The sequence below is a fragment of the Schistocerca serialis genome, chromosome 4 (assembly GCF_023864345.2).
Source record: "Schistocerca serialis cubense isolate TAMUIC-IGC-003099 chromosome 4, iqSchSeri2.2, whole genome shotgun sequence".
Taxonomy (NCBI): Eukaryota; Metazoa; Arthropoda; class Insecta; order Orthoptera; family Acrididae; genus Schistocerca; species Schistocerca serialis.
The window spans coordinates 710,280,501-710,300,994 of record NC_064641.1 but is presented as its reverse complement, the minus strand read 5'-3'; the positions used below and the strand labels follow the sequence as shown (position 1 = coordinate 710,300,994).

General features: G+C 36.5%; 1 protein-coding gene across 1 annotated transcript in view; it reads left to right on the top strand.

The window, feature by feature from the left end:
- Positions 1-8,709, top strand: part of LOC126474865 (rap guanine nucleotide exchange factor 4) — a 429,508-nt gene extending 420,799 nt beyond the window's left edge. Inside the window, exon 17 of the mRNA XM_050102345.1 lies at positions 8,396-8,709. Coding sequence (XP_049958302.1) covers positions 8,396-8,520 — 125 coding nt within the window. The 3' untranslated portion in view covers positions 8,521-8,709. The remainder of the gene's footprint in view (positions 1-8,395) is intronic.
- Positions 8,710-20,494: the final 11,785 nt, after the last annotated feature.

The following is a 20,494-nucleotide window of genomic DNA, read 5'->3' as shown; positions in this document are numbered from 1 at the left end:
ACAGAAAGCAGATGGCAGTTATAAGAGTCGAGGGGCACGAAAGGGAAGCAGTGGTTAGGAAGGGAGTGAGACAGGGTTGTAGCCTCTCCCCGATGTTATTCAATCTGTATATTGAGCAAGCAGTAAAGGAAACAAAAGGAAAAATTCGGAGTAGGTATTAAAATCCATGGAGAAGAAATAAAAACTTCGAGGTTCACCGATGACATTGTAATTCTGTCAGGGGCAGCAAAGAACTTGGAAGGGCAGTTGAATGGAATGGACAGTGTCTTGAAAGGAGGATATAAGATGAACATGAACAAAAGCAAAACGAGAATAATGGAATTGAGTCGGGTTATGCTGAGGGTATTGATTAGGAAATGAGACACTTAAAGTAGTAAAGGAGTTTTGCTATTTGGGGAGCAAAATAACTCATGATGGTCAAAGTAGAGAGGATATAAAATGTAGACTGGCAATGGCAAGGAAAACGTTTCTGAAGAAGAGAAATTTGTTAACATCGAGTATAGATTTAAATGTCAGGAAGTCGTTTCTGAAAGTATTTGTGTGGAGTGTAGCCATGTATGGAAGTGAAACATGGACGATAAATAGTTTGGACAAGAAGAGAATAGAAGCTTTCGAAATGTGGTGCTACAGAAGAATGCTGAAAATTAGATGGGCAGATCACTTAACTAATGAGGAGGTATTGAATAGAATTGTTGAGAAGAGGAGTTTGTGGCACAACTTGACTAGAAGAAGGGACTGGTTGGTAGGACATGTTCTGAGGCATCAAGGGATCACAAATTTAGTATTGGAGGGCAGTGTGGAGGGCAAAAATCGTAGAGGGAGACCAAGAGATCAATACACTAAGCAGATTCAGAAGGATGTAGGTTGCAGTAGGTACTGGGAGATGAAGAAGCTTGCACAGGATAGAGCTGCATGGAGAGCTGCATCAAACAACATCAAAGAACAACAACAACAACAACACTTAGATGCATATGATAATTCTGAGGCTATTGTACCCATGCATCTTCAAACAAAGAAATAAAATAAAAAGTGTTTTACAGCAGTTTATTTATTTATTTGTCCATGAGACCTTGTTGATACATAGTACGTACATAATATGTTGGACATCATTTAATACAAAATTGTTTCTATTATTTTAACATCATTAATCTCTTGTGGTCACATTACTGCATAAAATTTGTAAAAAATGTCAGATTGTACACAATATTCACATTACCCCAAACAATGGAAACTCTAGTAGGAATATCAACACTGTAGGAAAAGACAGATTGCTACTTACCATAAAGGAGACACATTAGGTTGCAGACACGCACAATTAAGACACTTACGTGAAGCTTTTGGCCACAGCCTTCATCAGTAAGAGAGATACACAAATCATTCATACACACAAACAAGCATACCTCATGCACGCATGACCACCAACTCCAGCATCTTGGCCCGAGACGCTGGAGTTAGCTGCCATGTGTGCATGAGGTGTGCTTGCTTGTGTGTATGTCTCTTTTACTGATGAAGGCTGTGGCTGAAAGAGTTATGTAAGTGTAATTTGTCTGCAACTTAATGTGTCTTCTTTACAGTAAGTAGCAATCTGTCTTTTCCTACATTGTTGATATTCACATTCTGTGACATTTTTTAATAACATACCCACATCAGTCAGTTCTGCTAAGAAATTCATCAATGGAACAGGAGGAGTTGGCCACCAATAAATCCTTTATAGACTCTTCTCAAACTGAACTTTATTAATAGTAAAATTTTTGTGGCTGCTGGTGTGTTATTGAAAATGTTTGTTACTGAATAGTGGACACCTTTCTGAACCAAAGTAAATGACTTTAAATCTTTGTGAAAGTTATTATTATTTCTAGGTTGATTTCATGAACTGAGCTCTTGCTTTGAAAATAAAAGACAAATTTTTAATTACAAATTTCACTAAGAATAAATATATTGGGAAGCAGTTGTTAGCATCCTCTGTTCCTTAAACAGCCCTTTTTATTTATTATTTGAGATACATATTCCATAGATCCAGTAATGCGTGATTAAGCATGGATGTGGAATGAGTCAAAGCAGATACAATATAGATATCATACAATACAATACATACTGGTATATTACACATGGTAGATGAATGATTCAAAACTGCTACAGTACAATAATATAATCAATATAATAAACAATACAATACAATACAATACAATACAAAATTACAATAGTGATAAAAAACAATACAGATAACAATGACAAAGGAAATAATCTGAATTGCTACTCAAATTATTTATCTCTGTTGAAGAATTCATCTAAAGAGTAGAAACATTTTTCCAGTAGGAATTCCTTTAGCTCTTTTTTGAATAGCATTTCATTTTCTTTTAGAAACTTTATATTACTTGGCAGTGCGTTAAAGATTTTTGTAGTTATGTACTTTACCCCTTTTTGTACCAGAGAGAGATTTTTCCATTCACAGTGCATATCACCTTTCCGTCTTGTGTTATAATGATGGTATGCCTCATTTGCTTCATATTCAGAGGAATTGAGAAGAGTGAAAGCCATGAGTGAGAGGAGATATTGTGAGGTAGTGGTTAATATACCTAACTGTTTAAAAAGATTTCGACATGATGTTCTTGGAGGGACACTACATATAATTCGGACTACTTTTTTCTGGCTTACAAAAATTATTTTTGAAAGTGGTGCGTTGCCCCAAAAGATTATTCCATAGCACATCACTGAATGAAAGTAGCCAAAATATGCAGACCTTGATACGTTGATGTCTCCAATTTTGGAGATTATTCGGATGGCAAATGTTGCTGAGCTAAGCTTTTTTAGTGTTTGCTGTATGCAGAATTCCCAGTTGAGCCGGTTATCTATGTGAACGCCTAGGAACTTTGTGCACTGAACGCTCTGTAACTGTTGGCTCTCGTGTGCAATGTTAATCTCTTCTGGGCTTATGTAACTGGACTGGAACTGCATGTAATTTGTTTTACTGAGGTTTATTGCTAGAGAATTTGCCGTGAACCAGTTCAGAGCGTTTGCAAGTGCTTGGTTGGTATTTAACTCTACGTCAGTGGAGGTTTTGTGAGCTGTCACTATACTTATCATCTGCAAACATTGTGATATTGATAGCACTATTTGAGGACAAGGGTAGGTCATTAATATATATAATAAATAAGATGGGACCAAGGACTGACCCTTGTGGAACTCCATGATGTACTGTTCCCCAGTCAGACTCTACCTCTCCTACTTGTAGATTTTTAACACCTAATACTATTTTTTGTTGTCTGTCTTCTAGATATGATCTGAGCCAGTTACCCATTTGTCCACGGATTCCATATTGGGGTGCTTTTCGTAAAAGTATTGTGTGACCGACGCAGTCGAAAGCCTTAGTCAGGTCACAGAATATGCCAATGGGTAATTTTTTCTTGTCAAGGCATTCTACAATGTTATTTGTAAGCGTGTAAATTGCTTTAGTTGTAGATATGCCTTATCTGAGACCAAATTGTTGTTTACTAATTAGTGCAAATTTTTCAAGGTGATTGACAATCCTGGCGTATATTAATTTTTGAAAAACTTTAGAAAATGCTGTTACAGGAGAGATAGGATGATAGTTGGAAACATCTGTGGGATCACCTTTTTTGTAGAGGGGCTTCACGGTAACATACTTCATTCTGTCAGGGAAGATACCTTGATTTAGAGAGGAATTGAATATATGAGCTAGAACTTTACAGAGTTGATTACAGCTGGCTTTTAGCAGTTTCCTCTGCAGGATGTTCTTGAGTTCACACCACAAATAATTCATAAAGCACTTTCTTTGGCTTAGAACACTTTAGCTTCATTTGATGAGTTACCCAGAGAATAATCCTGTATGACATTACAGAATGAAGGTAAGCATAGTACACTACCTTTTTTTATTTTAATATCACCTATGTCTGACAACATTTGGCTTGGAAACAGAGATTTGTTTAGGCACTCAGCAGTTCTGTGGTATGCACCTTCCAGTTAAATGTATTATCAAGTTGTAATCCTAAGAATTTAATATTGTCAACTTCTTCTGTCGGCTTGTTGTCATATTTTAGGTGTATACTGGCAGGAAATCTTTTACAAGTTCTGAACAGCATATAGTTTTTTTTCCCCCCCCAAGGTTTAGTGACAGAGAATTGGCCATTAATCCATTATTAATGTCAAAGAAAATTTCATTAGCCGACCTTTCTAAGGCTATATTTGATTTACTATTTATTGCAATGTTTCTATCATCTGCAAACAAAACAAACTTGGTGGCTGGTAATGTTACTGATGAAAGGTCATGCAGAAGAAAAAGTAAGTGTGTTAAGATGGAACCTTGGGGGACACCACACATTATTGTTCACATTTAGATGGTGCCTGATATTTAATGCATGTCCTTTCTATTGACACTTTGTTTTCCATCAGAGATATAGGATTTGAACAATTTTGCAGCAGTTCCTGTTACTCCATAACATTCTAATTCACTTAGCCTGTAATTTATTGTCTAATTAAGTACATTCTCGCTGTATGTGTAGGTAGCCTTCTCAATATCAAAACCCTTTAGAAATCCAAGTTGTGACTTGGATAATATTTTATTGGTGGTCAGATGGTTAATAAAAGACTGTATATCATCTCTCTAAAATTTTTGAGGATGCAGGTAAAAGTGGAATTGGACAGAAGTTTGATGGTATTTCTTTATCTCCATTCTTATACAAAGGCTTAATTTTAGCATATTTCAACTGTTCAGGGAATGTTCCACTGATAAGACTGGTTACACAAATAATTAGAAATATCACTAAACTCAGAGGCTTGCTCACTTTTTAATCATCTTCATTGACATGTTATCATACGCACTAGATGTGAGCTGCATCAAACCAGTCTCAGGACTGAAGACCACAACAACAACAACAGATTTTTGCGATTTGAACGATTTTACCGTGATCATTACTTCTACTGGTGTTGTGAGGATCATACTCATGTTATTGTAGTTATTTTTAGCAGCTGGTCTGAGATATTCAAGGCAGCATCTACAGAACCTGACAACCCCATCTTTTTAGTAACAGTTATGAAGTGCTTAATGAGAAGTTCAGCAACACTGCACACATCTGTTACCCATGTAACATTTACTCTTAATGCTATGTGCTTCTCTTCGTCTGTGATTGTATTAGTCCCTGCCTTCACTATAAACCATATTGCTGTGGCATCAACAAGTACAAACAATGTATCTATGCCATTGCAAGTTCTTTGACTTTGTGAACCTGATGGCCCATGCCATCTTGCTTGTTGAATTCGCTGCATGATATGTTGTAATGTGGACGTCTGTATGCAGTATACCAAGCCCTACAGAAATGTGCATGTTTCCTTGGGCTACAACCCAACAGAAATCCCACATTGTCTTTATTTTCTTATTTGATGTGACTATCCTGTTATCATAAAGCATTTACTTTGATGTCCATATTACTATCTTCAATATTTTGCAGTCTGCAGCATTTATTTACATCAGATCTGTTTGTGACTGATAAATGTAGTTTCCATTTTGTCTTACAGGATAGCTTTATTCCTTGTATAATCCATAGTTTTTTTAAAAAAACAAGGATCTAATCTAGGTTTGGAGGAAAACATGCTATGAGCATTGTACACATTACTCCAATTCATGTCTTTGAGGAGTTTCAGGAAACAATCAATTTTTAGCTTAATGGCTAGCCTCTTGAATTCAGATGTAGTAAATTTTATATCCTGGTCAGTATTAACATTTAGCAAAAGGAACTGCATGTCATGATCTGAGAGACTACTTATTATAGGTTTTATGATATAAATGTGTTCATTAGACTTTTCTGTAAAGATATTATAAATGGACATCTTTGAGCCCTTAGATATTCTAGTTTGAAAGTTAAAAGTATTAATTAAGTTGAATGACAATGCACTGACTGCAATAAGTTCTTACTTGAAGAGCTTTCAAAAAAATCTATGTTAAAATCGCCAGTAACCACTATATAATTTTTAGTAGGCCAATAGAGCTTCAAAGTGATTTATGAAGATTAAAATTACCTGCTGGTACTCGGTATACACTTACTATTGTGAATGATTTATTATGAAAGTCTACTTCTGTTATGCATGCTTTCATGTGCTGCAGTAGACAAAATATATGAATGTCTATGGCATTAAACTTGTGGCAGTTCCTGATGAATCTGGCAACTCCTCCATTCTCCATTTCTGCTCTACAAAAGTGAGAAGCTAACCTAGATCCTGCAAGACTTAACGCATCTATATCAGTGGTCACATGATGTTTAGAGAGACAGATTATGTCAACTGGGTTGGTTGACTCGAATTCATCAATGCTGATAAATAGTTCATTAATTTTACTTTTTAGCCATCAAATATTTTAATTTACTAAATATAGTTTGCATTTCACATTGGATGAGATGAAACTGGGTGAAAATAAAATTTTTGGTGACTGTTGAAAATTTTTAACCTACAACTGTGTTTGTTGATCTAGTGTACCAGAATTATGCTGTTTAGTTCCTTTCTCAAATTGAAGGTTCGTTTAAATTCTGAACTCTGTTAGAACTTGTATCTGGGTATCATACTTCCTTTTTTGAAGCAAGCATTTTTGTAAGGAGCATCTTATAATTCAGACCACTCTCACTGCAATAGTACAGCTGCTCACCAGAAATTCCTTAGTCATCAATTAACTTCTTATGATAGTCTTTATAGAATGGCACAGTCTCTTTGTCAACAGAGCACTAACAGTAACCTGGCAAATGCTGAATCATTTTTTCCACCAATCCAACCATCCATTAATTGTAGTATAGTTTGAATCTTCTTCTTCCATTTGCCATTGATTAATAGGCAAATATTTTCATCTTAAATGTTCATGCCACAAAAATAAAGCTTTCTCAACTTCTTTATGTTTACCTTACAGCATTATCTGCCTTACTTTTATTTCATTTCCATTAGCTTGGAAAGCACACCCCTTTCCAATTTCTGCTCATTTTTCATCTTGTATCCAACAGTACTTTTTCCTACATCTAACTCCAAAGCAGTAGTTTTGGCTGTAACCTCAGAACCCAGTCACATTTCAGCATGAAGTTTTTGATCCATACTCACTACAAGTTTTTTTATCACTCATTTTGGATTCCTTAAATAAAAGAAAAAGAATTGCACAAAACAACAATTTACCAATGCACATGCAACTGAAGAAACACCACACAGTTGCCTACAGAGCTGCTCTCTAAGAGTATTAATAGTTGTTTCTGAGTGGCACAGCATTGTAGCCAGAGCCCACTTGCTAAGGCTTTGGAAAAGAACAGAACATATAATAGACTTCATCATGGAGAAATATTTTTACAATATTAACTAATTAGGCCGGATAGTACAGAGGCTAGATAGACATAAGGCAGATAGTTGAGAGTCTACTGTATTACATTCAGGAGCAACCTCTCCCCCATGAAATATAACATTTTCAAAGAACATTGATGAATCTTATTGAAAATTTTGAATATAAAATTTAAAAACTACCAATAAACTGTCATGAGGAGTTGAATATGGAAACATTATTGAGTACAGTATTCACAATATTTCCAGTGTCCAGATACCAAAAATGCATATGCCAATATATATTATATATAAAAACAAAGATGAGGTGACTTACCGAACAAAAGCGCTGGCAGGTCGATAGACACACAAACAAACACAAACATACACACAAAATTCAAGCTTTCGCAACAAACTGTTGCCTCATCAGGAAAGAGGGAAGGAGAGGGGAAGACGAAAGGAAGTGGGTTTTAAGGGAGAGGGTAAGGAGTCATTCCAATCCCGGGAGCAGAAAGACTTACCTTAGGGGGAAAAAAGGACAGGTATACACTCGCACACACGCACATATCCATCCACACATGTGTGGATGGATATGTGCGTGTGTGCGAGTGTATACCTGTCCTTTTTTCCCCCTAAGGTAAGTCTTTCCGCTCCCGGGATTGGAATGACTCCTTACCCTCTCCCTTAAAACCCACTTCCTTTCGTCTTCCCCTCTCCTTCCCTCTTTCCTGATGAGGCAACAGTTTGTTGCGAAAGCTTGAATTTTGTGTGTATGTTTGTGTTTGTTTGTGTGTCTATCGACCTGCCAGCACTTTTGTTCGGTAAGTCACCTCATCTTTGTTTTTATATATAATTTTTCCCACGTGGAATGTTTCCTTCCATTATATTGATATGCCAATATATAATTTTATTATAATGTTATTTTGTATTGATAGAAGCTGCTTCAGAATTAAATGTTTTAGAAAACATCTGATCTTCTACATGAACCCCTGTAAATAGAACTGCTATACATCATTATTAAAGTTAAAAAAATTTTCTCTTTACTTTTATGTGCACAGAACATGTATTATTTACACATTACTGTTGGTTCTTTTAGTTCTAGAACCACCATCTCCAAAAAGTGAAGCAGAGGTACGATCGTACATCAGTTGCTTGAGGACAATAGATAACCAGAGAGTTCTAACAAGCTTGTCTCAGAAGCTTGAACCAAGAAGATCTTAGTAAATTAGAAACCAAATCTGTTGGTATGAAACTTATAACACCAAAGACATTATGGTCCTGTGGACATGTACTTTCCAAAGAACTGATTAAAACTATCCTAGAGCTTTCCAGAAATACTTCAGTGTATCATTTGTAAATGTTTACATAAATCTAGTCACAAATGACTGAATTTTATTTATATGCATGTAAATTTTGTAACAAAAGATACACTAATTTATATAACAAAATATCTAATATTAACAATTATTCTTTTAATTGTAATTTCTCTGTATGCACATTATTAAAGTAAAATGAAAAGCATTCAGAAATGCAGATAATTTTCAGGGGAAATTTACTCGTACAGTGCATTTTTTTGGCACTATGTACTTGCCCATCAAGAAGCAATATTTTAACAATAATCATTGTTGAATGTGAGTGAAATTTTTATCCAAGCCTACTACACAACAATCAGCATCAGATTTTATAAAATTAAACATTTTAAAAGTATTTAATTTTTGTTTGTGTGTACAATAAGACAATCTCTCTCTCTCTCTCTCTCTCTCAATTGTGAACTGTTATTTGCCACTCTGTAGATAACATTCTATTTACGGTTAACAATTTGTTATTTCCTATGCATGTGCTCTTATTTTTTTATCAGCATTAGTTAAATTTATTTTCATGCTTGATACACTACAGCAGATGACCAATATGTATTTCACTATGAAAGAGTCTATTGGTTTTTACAAATATTTTGTAAATATGATGTCAGGATATATGTGATTCATGTTCCAGTAGTTGCCACTTGGCTGAATAGCATGCCACGGTCAAAAAAAGACTAATACAAATATGATATATGAAATGGTTTCTTCACATTGCATAGGAAGTAATAATTGTAGCTATTTATCAATTGTTGAAATTTTAAATTAGAAAATCAGGTCTTTCACTACTGCAGGACTCCAGAAAGCCATTATGGCTTTACTGAGGAACTATTTTATTACTACTTAATGAAAAAATTATGAATGCCTCTTCATAAAGAGATGCTTCAATTCTAAATGACTGATGTTTAGTTTTTATTCTAGAAGATGTTTTTATTAAATTATTTTTATTATTTATTTATGATAAAATATTGTTAATCTGGGTAGAACTAATCATTACTGTTACTAATACAGTCAAATCTTAAAGTGTGAACACTGCTGAAACATTATATTATAACATTTATGAATTTCCCAGCAACAAAAAGAATGCTAGTGTCATAAATGTAGTATCTGACAATCATCCTTAATTAGAAAAAGTGTGTATGCTTTGTTAGTTCAATTTTTTAGTATTATTTTAATTGCAGCAAGAAAGATATCGAAAAGAATCTCTCCAGTGTGTAACGTGACCATTCAAATGCAAAACTGATTATTTCTGCTAAATGCCATATAACATACTTGGTTTGTCAAGTACAAATGCCTTTTACTGAAATACAGTACCATTCCCCCTTTTTTTTCTCTATAATTAATAAACAAGCTGAGACCATTACCAATATTTCTTCAAATTGTATTTATAAAAGTACATGATGTTGCAACATTTTCATTATGCTACATGATGATGTTTAATCATGGCACTTAAATAAAATTCCGAGTATCAGCTGACACATTTCATATGCCATAAAAAATCAGATGATATTATGTACCAATATATCATGAATCCACTGATTTTCTATCATCCTGTCCTCTCTCTCTTAAGTTTCAAATAGCATGATACTACATCAGTATCAGTTTTACAAAACATTGTGACAATACCTTACTAGAAAAACAGTCAATTCCCATTTAAAGCAGTTCCTCATGGCTGGCTTGTACCCACAAGAGAATATCACGTGAGAGTCATAGTGAGAACCTACTTTGCCTAAGAATAATGGCTAAGTCTCTACTGTCTCCCTTTGGTCAAATGTACAGTGACAGTGTCTATCAGAAGAAACTAAACCGAAACATTTCCAAGTAGTTCACTATACAGACAGAGTGCTATTGCCATTTTTTTTTTTTTTTTTTTTTTTTTTTACTGTGTTCAGTAATATGAAACATCATCCCTACACACTGTGCTGTTACTGTAACCAAAATAATACAAACTCAGACTGAAATGCTTTGAAATTTCTACACTCCCACCACAAAGTTGTTAGGTTAGGAGATCAGGGTGCAGATGGATGAAAAGTCCAGACACAAGTACTACTATATGTGACTGGCTGTCTGCATAGAGTACAGATTTTGCGTATGTTTTAATTTTGAAAACGCTGTTAATTTACAAAATCTATTAAAAGTAATTTAATACATCAAACAGCTTTTTCAGATGTCATGCTAGTGATAAGTTCCCACTTCTCAACATAATTCTATTTAATAACAAACTTGGTTTAGCACCAAACTGTATTGTGCACTATCTACATAGCCACAGTTTTATTTTCTTCATCAATGAATTCTCACAACACAGTACCTCATTGTGTGTTACAAGTTGTCCCCCACTTTCCATTCTTTTTGGGCTGTTATATATGCTTCAGAATACGTTGCCACACCAACTGCGCCATCTGTGTCAGTGCATATAACATAGCCAGCAAACTGATGGTATCAAAAGTGGATAAGGGGAACTAACCAGTGTTACTAGAAATGTCAGAACTTAAAAATTTACTGTGTTCAATATGAACTGCAAATATGATTTAATCTTTGTTCTAATCCAGTAAGAAATCAGTTCTTCAAGAATTGTAGGTGTAAAAGTATCCTTTGAATATTTCAATGAGTGCAATCATTTATTAGCCAGTAAATACTATGTTTGAAAATATTTTCAGAAACTGAAAACTGTTATGTTGGTTTTGAATGCCTATCTAGAAATTATGACTTTAGCAAATCAATTGTATTTTTGTTCCTTCTGACAACTAGTATCACTATCAATGATTAGTGTCTTTTATGAATGAGTCAAATCAGTTACCAATGAGAATATTTCATTCAAGAATGGGATTTTGTTTTGAGCGCTCACAGATGATTTAAAATTGCACTATCCACAGAACACACACACAAAGAATTTTTCGATCTTCGGTAGAGTGTGCACTGATTTGAAACTTCCTGGCAAGTTTCAAAGTGCGTGCCACACTGTGACTTGAACCCGGTGCCTTTGCCTTTCACAGACAAGTGCTTTGTTGACTGAGCTATCCAAAGACAACTCCAGACCTGCCCTCACAGGTTTACTCCCACCACTATCTCATCTCCTACCTTTTAAACTACAAAGAAGTTCTCCTTTATACCTAGCAGGACTAGCACTAATGGAATAAAGGATATTGCAGAGACATGGCTTAGCCACAGCCTGGGGGTTGTTTCCAGAAAGGCAAAGGTTCCAGATTTGAGTCCCAGTCCAGCGCACAGTTTTAATCTGAGAGGAAGTTTCACATGCACACACAGGCAGCAGCTATTGCTGTCTACTAACATTGCCACCTTTGTTCAGTGCATAGTGATTTGTTTTCATATATACATTATATTCGATGTCTACCCCGAAAGCTGAGTGGTCTGCATGACAGATTGCCATCCTATGGGCCCAGGTTTGATTCCCGGCTGGGTCGGGGATTTTCTCTGCTCAGGGATTGGGTGCTGTGCTGTCTTCATCATCATTTCATCCCCATCTGGCACGCAGGTCACCCGATGTGGCATTGAATGTAATAAGACCTGCACCAAGGTGGCCGGACCTGCCCTGCAACGGGCCTCCCGCCCAATGACATCAAACGCTCATTTCCTTTTTTTCTTTTTTCTTTTTTTTTTTTTTTTTTAATTATGGATCTTCCTTCAAATTGTTATTACTGTCAATAAACACATAATAAATCATATCTGTAGTCTTTAAACAAAGAGACAGGAAGAAAAACACAAGTCAGCAAGCAACAAATGTTAAATTAATGGAAAATGACTTTAATGATAACTAATCCAGTTTTGTTATATTTCTTCTTGGGTGACTTTTAATGTATGTTTGCATGCTTTTCTGTTAGCAACATTTCATTTTATCCATTTACATACCTAACTGCTGTGTCTTTATCAAATTCTGTAGGAAAATCAAACTTACATTCCCTATATTGGTATAGTGCTGAAATGTGGGATACCCATTTGGATTTACATATGTCTAGTTTAAATTTCCTCCCATGCTGGAGTTTGTCTGTTGCTAAAAACAACTCTTTTTGCTAATAAAAGCATAGGCATTTAAAATGTTACTTGAATCTGTAGAAACCATCATTCTTCAATAAGGCTGTGCACCACGGTTTCCCTGTACCATCATCAAGAATAACATTTCCTTATGGAGCTCTTGTTCAGTTCACAATCTATTAATATTATCATATGCATCTTTACCAGAACATATGATTAGCACATCTCAAATGATCATGTGGCAACAGAGAATATAATTAGTTTAGTGTTTAAAAGGGCATCAGAAAAGTGAAACCCCATATCACATCAAAATGAAAATGTTATGGCTTTCATTTTTTTTACCTTAATCTTTGAAGTTGTTTTCTTCCAGCCCCACTGTTACTGTTTTCAAATTGGTTTCAGTTTGCCTTCATTGCAAAACCTAATAGTTCTAAATACATCTTTCTTGCCTTCAAATGTTTTCAGAGATGTTGCATAGGTTTTTTTTTACTTGTGTAAGCTATGTATCATTAGTGTAAACAGTTCTGGTAGAATTTGAATACTTTAAAAGTAAAGGAGACCACTCATTGGATAGCAGAAGCATTAATTGTTGGAAGTCACACATTTTTCATCTTTTTTTTTGTGTCCCTGTCAAAAACTCAGTGCTTCTGTTATCATTAGTTAAGATTATTTCTTGGTCAGTGGGTCATACATATGACATTTCACTATTATTTTGAATGTTTCAAGTTCTGTGGTGAAGCTGTCACCAACTCAGTAGTTGGTTTGAACATTACAGTGCTTTCTTTACATATCCTTGTGCTCAACCTTGTGTGTAATTGCCTTCCTCTGACTGATTCAGCCAGCCAGTTTGAAGGAGACCTACAATTTAATGTGGTTTCCAAACTACAGAGGTAAAAGAAATCATAAGTGACAGATAAAAATTCTCAAACTAACCAGGGATATAATGACTGACATTTGGATCTGTACTTTAGTGCTTACTAATTGAGCCACACATTTTCAAGTGTTAAAAATTCCATGTAATCATGGTAATGGAAACACCAGGATAGATGGCAATTATTAGAATAGTAGGTCATCAATTAAATATTCACCACACAGGCTTAATTACGCTATATAGTGGTTATGACACTGGCACTAAATTCAGAGCTTGCTTCAAATCCCTTTCCTGACATCCTACCATAGATTCCATTCTTCTTCTAAAACATACTAGACAATATCCTTTCTTTCAGGAGTGCTAGTTCTGCAAGGTTCGCAGGAGAGCTTCTGTAAAGTTTGGAAGGTAGGAGACGAGGTACTGGCAGAAGTAAAGCTGTGAGTACCGGGCGTGAGTCGTGCTTCGGTAGCTCAGTTGGTAGAGCACTTGCCCGCGAAAGGCAAAGGTCCCGAGTTCGAGTCTCGGTCGGGCACACAGTTTTAATCTGCCAGGAAGTTTCATACTAGACAAATACTAGAATTTTTCATTTAGACAAAAGATGACCAATTTCTTCCCATTGCCTCAGCCATACTGTATAACTCTGTCTGTAATTAGTTTAATGTCAATCATCTCTAAAGTTCTAATTACTCCCTCCATTTCACCTGCTCTCTAACGCACTTAAAAACTGCCCTGAATCATTATTTGAATTGTACAGAATTTAATTTCTTGGCAGAACCCAGCAACAATTAGAGTAAAAAAAAATCGCTTTCTGGTCTCTCTCTCTCCCCCCCTCCCTCCCTCCCCTCCCCCTCCTTCCCTCCCCCCTCCCTCCCTCCCTCCCTCCCTCCCTCCCTCCTCCCCATCTCTCTCCCTCTTTCCCCCCCTCCTCCTCCTCCCTCTCCCTCTTCCCGCCCCTCCCCCCCTCTCCCAACCAATCACCTTCAATCACCTTTCATCCCCCACACACTCTTCTTGCCCCCAACTTGACCATATACTACTTATATGACTTTGTCTACCACATACTTACAGGATAAACTTGACAGAATTAATTTATTTTCATGATATTAGGTACAAGGGCTGGAAAGTATTTGGGATATGTCAACACTTTCCACTATCTCTCTATAGGTTAGCAAAACTTATATTATTTAGTCACTATTTATTAATTTTAGTTCAGTGATATGTGAATAAAGTCCAGGAACTTGACATTACCCATATATGTATGTGTGTTGATGTACAGTGTGTCCATATAAAGTCCTTCTTTCAATGCTATGTTATACTAGTTAATTTAGACTATTTACAATAAATCACATATCAAATTGAAGATAAACTAACCTAGTTTTTCTTACAGCTGTTCAATATGTGCACCTTTAGTTATATGACACACATCCAACCTATAGTCCAGTTCTTCCACACTTTGGCTACCAAGTACGAGTAACGGCAACAGTTGCCTCTTCAGTTCTGTGTCTCAACTCTGCCAAATTATTACACAGTGGCAGAAAATCTTTTATAAACCCCAAGGAAAAAAACTACATGGTGTTGGGTCAGGTGAACTTGGAGGTCAGTGGAAAAGAGTGCTTTTATATTTCCCTTTACAACCAATCCAAAAGTCACATATTTTGACATTCAACCTGTCTCTTACAAAGAGATGCCAATCAGGAGAGCTCCATCTTTTTGCCAAGTAAAGTTTTCAGGTTCACCTTCTAATTGGAGAAAGAGCTATTCTTGCAATAGAACCAAATACACTACCCATCATGGTAGCTTCAGTGAGAAAAAATGATCCGTACAATTTTTGGCGGGGGACAGCACAGAGAGCAGTTAATTTTGAGGAATCTCTTTGATACTGCACAGGTTCATGAGGATGTTCTGACCCTCAGATAATGAAAAGTATGGATATTTACTGTCCCACATAGATAAAAAGTTACCTCATCACTAAATACTACATGATGTTCAAAGTCACCTTCTCAATGCAACACTTTACTTGCAAAATTATAACATACACCATAGTCATTTGGCTTTAAAGCCTAACAACCACAACCAGTATGAACACATGTGTAAATGTTTTCTTAAAACCTGCCACAGTCATCTTTGGCAACTGAAGTTCAAGATATTCTTTCGAAATAGGCTTCGTAAGCCTATGAAGGTATGATGATGCTCTGACCCAGTCAATATCCTCCCCAGACACATTTGCTTGTCCCATGCTTTTCTCTTTTCATGTGCACACAGATTCACTCTTAGAAAACTGCACAATGCAAAATGCTTCATGCTCAGGAGCTGTCATTTTGTGTATGTGGCACTGCAGGAGAGGCAAAAAAAGCAATAGTCATGAAAAGCAATAGTCATGCATGCACTTATCTAAAACTGTTTGTCAAGCTTTAATCATGACCTTGAACCAACACCCTACAGTGCTCACAATTGATACTATTAAAGTTTATAACTGGGACATTGTTATATGGACACCCTGTATGTCTGTTTATGTACAAGGTGTAGTCAATAAGTAATGTAACACTTTTTTTTCCGAAAGCAGGTTGGTTTTATTCAGGATTCCAATACACCATATTATTCCCCATGCTTTTCATTACAAAACCCTATTTTTCAACATTATCTCCATTCGATGCAATAGCCTTATGCCACCTTACTGGGAGGGCCTTTAGGCTCACATGGTACCACTAAACTGGTCAATGTCAGAGCCAACATCTTGCTGCATCAGTAACATCATCATCATCATCTGCACATTGCTTCTTGTGGAGTGCATCCTTCATTGAGTCAAACATATGGAAGTTAGAAAGTGAGAGCAGACGCTGGGGTGGACAAGGAAGAACAGCCCAATAAAATTTTGTAAGATCCTCTCAGGCGCACAGATTTTTGTGAGACGTTTTGTAGGCATAGAGAAGGAGAAGTCTGTCTGCATTTTTGTGGTGAAGAACATGCTGAAGATTGTTCTTCAATTTCTGGAGGGTAGCACAACACACTTCAGAGCTGATCATTGCGCCATCATGGAGGACATGAAACAGAATATCCCTTTCAAAGTCCCAGAAGACCATTGCCATGACTTTACCAGTTGAAATGAAATGTCGTGCGATGAGGGCCTCCCAGTGGGTAGGGCTGATCGCCTGGTGCGAGTCTTTTGAGGTGACGCTACTTCAGCGACTTGCACATCAACGAGGATGAAATGAGGATGATGAGGATGATGATGATGATGATGATGATGACGACACAAACATCCAGTCCCTGACATGGCTTTGAACTTTTTCTTTGGAGGAGAGGTGGTGTGGTGCCAATCCATGGATTGCCATTTTGTTTCCAGTATGAAGTGGTGAACATACGTTTCATTGCCAGTGATGATGTTTGACAAAAAATTGTCATGATCTGCCTCATAATATATAAGTGCTTCCACTCAGATGGTCCTTCATTGCTCTTTATTGTCTTCTGTTAGGTGTCAGGTAACCCAATGGGCATACACGTTTGAGTACTGCAACTGGTGGACAAGCATGTCATCACTACCAGCACAGCCATATAGATGAGCAGCAAGATGTTTGATTGTCACCGATCAGTCACCTTGAATGTGTGTGTCTGTGTGTTCTAATATTGCAGAAGTCACAGCTGTGCACAGCCAGCTGGCATGCAGGAAACTGGACAGATTTGTGCGAGCTTGTTGTCATGTTCACAGATGCATCACTGCCAAGAGCCTATGATTATCTGCAGTACTCTGGTTTTCTGCCAAAAGACAGCTATCTGCTTGAAATGCAGCCCCATTACAGACACCATTTTGAAGGCTAAATGTAACACCACTGACCTGTTGAAACTTCAAATGAAACTACCGGGGCTGAAGCAAGAATATTCCATGATGTCCTGTAAAAATTCTTCCTTTTTTCAACCAAAATTGGCTATTATGTATTGAAAGCCCCGTGTATGTTGTAGTTATATTCATGTTAACATCATCATGTTCCTGGAAATTATTTATGTAATTTTTAATTGAATACTGTTTAATGGTGAGCAAATCATTTATATATTTACTGCATTCTTGTAAGTCCACTTGAGAACAGCTTGAAGGCACAATTGGCACATGGTGCTTAAATGAGAGCAGGGTTTGCTGATGTGGGTTTACTAACAAGGTAAATAATGGAGGTGTCTTTGGCTCAATTAGTTCTGAATTTAACACTTTGTTAAATTTCAGCCTGCACTTTTATATAACTTCATTGCAATAATATGATACAATTATTTTATTGTGTGCAGTGTACGGGAAGAAACCACTTGGTGTAGATATGAATAAAGATAAGTTACCACATTTCAGCACTTTGAATAATTCCATTTCTGCACTGTTATGCAGCAATTCCATTGTCAAACCAAGTCAAACTGATGCATAAGACATAGCAAGGAATAAAGGTAACAGATGTAATGTTACAATGTGAACCCCAGAATCATCATTGTTCAAGAGCAACTGAAAATCATCTTCCTGGCCATGATAATAGAACAGTAATAACAAATATTGTTTTTACAATGGAAGTTTGAATAACCTTCATGATGATAGAATTTTTAACTTATTTCTTGGTACAACGTTTTAAAGAAACCTCACACTCAATAGCAATTCAGACTCATTCTTGGTGTAAGGTACAAAAATTTCTGTGATGTGATAAGCTTCTGCTAAAAAGCTTAAGGTTGTTGATATATTGTGCTCCATATTACCTTCTCTTATCATGACATTGTGTTACACTTCGCATGTCATCAGCAAGCATTTCAAAGAAATTCAATTTGTTTATGAGTAGATGAATGAATAGCTCTGAACTGGTTATAAGGAAAAAACAAAATTTACATTTCATTACACTTGACATGAACACTTGCATTATTTATTTATTTTCAGTGCCCCAGGTCCATATGTGAACAGATACCTGAATACAGAATGAGTCAGTTACTGCAAATTATGGTTTAGTACACAAGTGCATTGAATTTGTGAGAATTCAACATATATGCTGCCATGCATTTCTTCAGTTACCCCAAAAACATATCATCATCCCACTAATCATTGCACAAAAGTCCCTGTGTTGTAGGAACTTTTGGGCATGGCTATTCTTTTCATAGTCATGGTCAGATCCATAACAACTGATAACAGAATGTATTTAAAATGAATAATGGAGAATCAGAGGTGTGAAATGAAGTGGATTCTTTCTGTGTCATAGAGATGTGGCAGTCTTTTTCCTGTGCTGGTCACTTTAACGTGAATTTTTATTTCAAAAGGGGACAATACATCTTGAATCACTGTACCAATTAATGTAGCTCTGTGTATCCAGAATCTATACTCAAAACACTACCAGCTGGGACCAGGACTAGATTCTTGTCTAATGGTGAAGAGAGATTTTTCCTGTATACTGAAGTCCATTTTTCCTTGTCATAGAAATTATGTGCAAATGTCTAATCACCCACCATATTTACTGAATCCCCTCCATCCTTAGGAAATTAACAGAACGGTTGTAATAAAAGTGGTATCATTAATCACAGAAACTGAACCAGATGTGAAACATGAAACCAATTAAACCATGATAACATCCTTTACAAACATCACAAATCAGTCCTACTGAATCATTGCCTCTAAAAAGAAGCCACCCTTAAAATCTCATTAAATAATTTCTTTGAATAGTCATGACAGAATTTTTGAATTCAGTTGTGCACCAGAAACTTTTTCCTATGAATCCATTTTGCTTTAATAAACATGTGGTCAAATATTGTGCTACTTCAGTGTGTTTTTCTCATTCTCATATCACAATACTAATAAAGTTATTTGATAGAAACTACATTCTACTGACACTACTGACTTCTTGCATAATTAACAAAATGATTCTGCTGTCATCTATGACATTGCTGCAAATACCATGACATTATTGCAAATAATTATAAGTATCTTCCATTACTTTCTTCTTAATGTGTGGTTTAATTAACTGTTTCTCTCCTCCTAAAAGAGCAGTCCTTGTTATTAATACAGTTTATAGAACAAATCCATTGGAGTAAATATTTTCTCTAACAGGAAGAGCATATTTACAGATTTGAATTTTTCTTTAAAGTGCTTATCCATGACTAACAGTCTAGCTGTCCATTTAGAACAGCACAGGCAACACACTGATCTGGATATTAACTATCATAGAAATCTCACTTGTAGGTTGCTTGTCTTGTTGATAGTTAATGTCTCCATGTGAGTCATACAATATTTTTCAACTGAATAATTCAAGAGTGTGATGTCATGGGTTTGGTGCGTGAACAATTTCTTTAATAATGTAGGAAAACATAGATGCTGCTTATCATAAAGAAGACATGTCAAGTTGAGTGCGTGCCCCCCCCCCCCCCCCCACCCCACACACACACACACACACACACACACACACACACACACACACACACACACACACAAACAAACAAACTAACAAGCACATCTCACACACACGACTCCACACGCACATCTCCAGCATCTTGGGCTGGAATACCCCTATTTTGGTGTCAACAGTGACAAGCAGAGATCCAGGAGTTAAAGGGTGCAGATGGTGGTGAATAGATGAAGGAAGTGGTTGGTATCTTCGACGTGGGGCACTAGATTATGGGCAGTTGGTTGGAGGTGTTCAATGAGTGCCAAAACTCTGTCAGTGGGAGCGCAATAACCAGCCACAATGGGGCATACAGGATTGTTGGATTTATGGATTTTGGAGAGCATGTAGAAAATAGGTGTCATAGGGGTGAGGAGGGAAATGGATTCAGGGGAGATGTTTTGGGAAGGGCCTAAGGCCTTAAGCAGGGATTGGAGTTTTTGGTGGACTTACAGTATGGCATCACTCTGGCAAAGTTTATAGGTGAAGGAGACAGACAATTCGCGGAGGCCCTCTGGCAGGTAGTCATTGCGATTCATCGCAACAGTGGTGGAATCTTTGTCTGTAGGTAGGATGATTAGGTCAGGATT